The 4,717-nt window shown below is 49.1% G+C and overlaps 1 protein-coding gene across 7 annotated transcripts in view; it reads left to right on the top strand.

The window, feature by feature from the left end:
- Window positions 1–764: 764 nt before the first annotated feature.
- The window catches only part of dgkzb (diacylglycerol kinase, zeta b), a 57,229-nt gene continuing 53,276 nt past the window's right edge, over window positions 765–4,717 (top strand). For 6 of the 7 annotated variants that reach the window (XM_076268062.1, XM_076268040.1, XM_076268033.1 and 3 more), the window contains exon 1: window positions 1,790–1,985. In XM_076268062.1, the coding sequence (XP_076124177.1) occupies window positions 1,919–1,985 (67 nt within the window). In that variant the 5' untranslated portion in view covers window positions 1,790–1,918. Of the gene's footprint in view, window positions 1,986–4,717 lie in introns of all 7 variants that reach the window. The other variant, XM_076268069.1, reaches the window with a different exon arrangement.

Genomic DNA, 4,717 nt, shown 5'->3' with positions numbered 1-4,717 from the left:
GTTAGGAGAGGAGGGAAGGAAAGGAAGAGAGGAGAGGTAAAGATGGGTTAGGAGAGGGGAGGGGAGGAGTCATCTTAAGGCAGTGTGTGGATGTGTGCTCCTGTGAGGAGAGGAGGGGGTGAGATTATGTGCTGAAAGAAGGAGGTGAGAGGAGTGTGTAGTACTTGGTGTGTGTGTGTGTGTGTGTAACTCCTGCAGTTGTGTGTGTGAATCTCCGGTGTGGCGTGGGTTTCATCTTTATGTAAAGAGTGTGTGGGAGGGATGCCGCAGCGCAGCGTGGAAAAGCACAGCGGAGCCTGTGGAGGGTCAGAGCAGCGCGTGGCTCCGGTCATGCTTTACCTCTCCATTGCTACACCGACACACACACACCGACACACACACCGTCACACACACCGACACAACACAACGTTACACAGCTGCACCGTTACAACGCTCCACCACCACACAGACACACCACTACACCGCTGGGAAGGAGCCGCAGGGGATCAGAGCCAGGGCCTGTCCACAGGGCTCCCGGCTGCGTCTCGGCTGCGTTCCGGCAGCCGCGGGGTGGCTGTGGTGGCCTGCTGCAGTGGTCCTCCGCGTTGTCTCTCTGGGGGCTTGGGCAGCTCTGTCTCCCAGTGTTCTCCCAGTCTGGAGTTTGTGTGAGGAGCCTTCTCTGTCCAGTCTGCTCTGCCTCAGTGCTGAAGACCTTCCAACAGGTGGCACTGTGCTCCTATCCTACTTTGGACCAATGGGAAGGGCTGTGGGGGAGGGCCAGTGAGAGAGAGAGAGGGAGAGCGAGAGCGCTGGAGAGATGAGGGAGATAAAAGTGAGTGTGATTGAGTGTGAGAGAGACAGATAGCTGGTGAGCAACAGAGCAAAGAGAAAGTGAGAGGTGAGCAGAGCTGACAGTAACTAGGAGGCAGGTTTCCAGACGCCTATGGGTCCTCAGATGGCAACTTCATGAGGGTTTGACACTTCCTGGATTGTTGCACAGATTGTGTGCAAGCTGGTGAGTGTTCTGCCCAGCGAGGGGAGAGAGGGAGCTGGACGCGTGCGGCAGAGGGCTCTGGAGCGGACTTGGGCTTGGGGAAGTGGAGATCGTCTGAGTGTTTAGTCTCTTGGATGCAGCGAGAAGTTTGCTGCCCAGGGCTCAAATAACACTCCACTTCCTGGAGCAGTGAGGGCTCGGCTGAGAGGGAGTGTTTACGAGAGAGTGTGTGAGTGTGGGCGCGTGTGTGTGTGTGTGCCTTATGTGAGGGGCCGGCAGTAGAAGACTGTAGACTGTTTTACTCAGAAAGAGTAGGACCAAACTAGACTTTAGCGCTGTAGGCGTGTTGTCTGTTATTGGCTAATGAATGTGTAGAGCTGTAGTTCTGTCTCTTATTGGCTAAAGAATGTGCAGAGCTGTAGTTTTGTCTCTTATTGGCTAATGAATGTGTAGAGCTGTAGTTCTGTCTCTTATTGGCTAAAGAATGTGCAGAGCTGTAGTTTTGTCTCTTATTGGCTAATGAATGTATAGAGCTGTAGTTCTGTCTCTTATTGGCTAAGGAATGTGTAGAGCTGTAGTTCTGTCGTGAGGAGGGGGTGATGTTTTTGTGAGGGGGGGCCTCTGCTATGGATTTTTGCCCCTCTGCCTGGAGTTCTGTCAGTCCGGGGACTTGGGTGAACGGCTTGGGGCATTTAGGCTGGTGAGAGGGTAGCAGGGGATCGTCCACTGGTGAAGAGTGTGTTCTGAGAGGGGGGGGGGGGCAACTGGTAAGGAGTGTGTGCTGGGCGGGGGGCATGTCCACTACGGAGGCACGAGAGGAAGTAGAAGGGGGGGCCACCCCTAATGCCCTGCAGGATGGTGCGGAGTCCGGCACCTCAGACTCGGCCTCCTCGTCCTGCTCGGACCTCTCTGTGGCGGTGACGGCAGCAACCAGCGGCACCAGCGATGCCAACGACGCCAGTGCTGCCCATGCCAGCCGGGGATTCACTGGCCTGCGCCTGTTTGGAAGGAGGTGAGTTACACTCACACCTCCACTCACACAGATCCCTTCTGAAGGGGAGCCGGTTCCATACTGCTCCCGTCAAAGTTCTCTCCAACAGATCAACTCTACCTGAACACTGTTAAAAGTGACAAATTTGCTCTTGTTCCTCTCTAAACATCATCATCGGTCCATTTTCTTTGTGACGTATTTCCTCACCTATAAGTGGATTTTAGCTAAAAGTGCATATTTGGATTTAATCTTGCAATTATATTAATTCAACCGTCTCTGGTGGCCCCTAAAATAGCGCTGTGTGATGGATTGGAGGAGAAATTAATTACAAGCTATAATTATGGGCCTGGTGGGAATGCTGCTCCCTCCGTGCTGTGAGCATGCTCAGTTCGCTCTCTCCTCTGATTCTCCAAACCCAGACCAGGTTTCTCATGGAGTTCAGAACAGGTCTATCACCCCACTTCAGAACAGGTTTCTCAACCCGCTTCAGACCAGATTCCTCACAGAGTTCAGACCCGGTTTCTCATGGAGTATAGACCAGGTTTGCTCACAGCTTTGCTCTGGCATTGGGGTTAGGGTTATGGCTATGGTTAAGGCTAGGGCTTTTGACCTTAAACCATTCTATAACTAAGTAGTTTTTCAAATAGAAATGTGAATAGATTAAGGTCGGTTAAGGCCTACTGAATTTACCCCTTACTTTTTTGATTTCCCCTTCATTTCCCCCCTTAATCAAGGAATCCCTGAATTAACACCTTAAAACAAAATTAAGATATACTTAAATTATCCTTAATTACTCCCTTAAATACAACAAATAAAAGGAACCCCTGATTTGACACCTTAAAGATTAAGGGTTCACATCTTAAAATGGCATTTAAGGCAAAATTAAGGGCCTATTTTACAAATTAAGGACCTAAGTGGTTTTGGTATGTTTTCAGGGGTGATTTAAGGCAAATTTGAGTACATCACATTTTATAGTGACAGCATTGTGTAGGTGTCAGTCAGCAGCAGCTCACACAGCAAACCAGTCCCCTCTCTAAAATGATCTCAGAGCGAACTATTCTCCTCTCTAAAACAATCCCAGAGCAAACTATTCTCTTTTCCTCCATTTTCATCCATTGTAAATGGGTCAATTTTTAAAGCATTTTTGATTTCATGTGGCGGAAAACGCAGAACAGTTAGTTTGAGAATAGTGTAATAATAGAGTCTTGTTTGTAAACGGAGGTGTATAGTGATTTTGTGAGTAGTGTGAGTCTTGTTTGTAAACGGAGGTGTACTGTTGGTTTATGTGAAGCTCATGTAGACATCACTGAGGTGTACTGTGGGTTTGTGTGAAGCTTGTGTAGACTGTGTTAAGGTTAACTAGTTCCTGGACTTCCCTGGGCTAAGGTGGAGTTTCAGCTCTGACTTCCCAGGACAGACAGGTCGGCTTCCTGAGGGAAACCCACACGTGAGAGAGGGTATGTGTGTGTAATGGTGAAGTGTGTGTTTTTTGAGGGGAGGGGGGGTGTATGTGTGTAAGGGTGAAGTGTATGAGTGTGTGTGTGTGTATGATTAGGGTGAGGGAGTGAGTGTGCAAGTGTACGTGTGTGTGCATGTGTGTGTGTGTTTGCATGCATGTGTGTGTGTGTGTGTGTGTGTGCATGTGTATGTGTGTATATGTGCGCGCATGTGTGTGTTTGCATATGTATGTATAAGTATATATACTCTTTTGATCCCGTGAGGGAAATTTGGTCTCTGGTTTATCCCAATCCGTGAATTAGTGAAACACACGGTGCAGTGAGCTGCCTGCAACAACAGCGGCACTCGGGGAGCAGTGAGGGGTTAGGTGCCTTGCTCAAGGGCACTTCAGCCGCGCCTACTGGTCGGGGCTCGAACCGGCAACCCTCCGGTTACAAGTCCGAAGCGCTAACCAGTAGGCCACGGCTGCCCTTCATTTGTGTGTGCGTGTGTGTGTTTGCATATGTGTGTATGTGTGTGTGCGTGTGTGTATGTGTGCGTGTGTGCATATGTGTGCGTGTGTGTGTGTGTGTGTGTGTGTGTGCATATGTGTGTGTGTGTGTGTTGTGTGTGCGTGATACTGGCCTCTGCCTGCTCTCTCCTCCTCCCACTCATCTAATTGAATGAGAGAGGGTGGGGCCTGATGGTAATGGGGATTTCCGGAAGGATCCGTGACGAGGAGATGCAGATGACCGTGCCGTAGGAAACTATGCTGGATACACACCAACATGCACACACACACTCACACACACACACACACAGACACACATGCATACAGTACACGCACGCACACCTGCACACACACACACACACATGCAGGGAGGAGGAAGCTATTTCTGTTTCACCTAGTCCATGATATCAGAACATGATGGTGTATCATAGCTGTCTCACCTTCTTCCGCGCTTCAGAACATGATGGTGTATCATAGCTGTCTCATCTTCTTCCGCGTTTCAGAACATGATCGTGTATCAATAGCTGTCTCACCTTCTTCAGCGCTTCAGAACATGATGGTGTGATATAGCTGTCTCACCTAGTCCATGACATCAGAACATGATCGACCTCAGAGGTTATATTTTATTTTATATTTTATATTTTATAGCACTAATGTGGTTGCAATTTAATACAGTGGGAATTATTTATTTTATAAAATATATATATTTTTGGGGCTTTTATGCCTTTGATGCGACAGGACAGAGAAGAGTGACAGGAAGTGAGTGGTAGAGAGAGGGACGGGGCGGGATCGGGAAATGACCTGG

Source organism: Alosa pseudoharengus, unplaced genomic scaffold, assembly GCF_046254945.1.
Source record: "Alosa pseudoharengus isolate Yale_2024_CS ecotype anadromous, Long Island Sound unplaced genomic scaffold, YU_APseudo_1.1 YU_APseudo_1.1_scf_10, whole genome shotgun sequence".
Classification (NCBI taxonomy): Eukaryota; Metazoa; Chordata; class Actinopteri; order Clupeiformes; family Clupeidae; genus Alosa; species Alosa pseudoharengus.
This window is presented reverse-complemented; position numbering and strand designations above follow the sequence as displayed.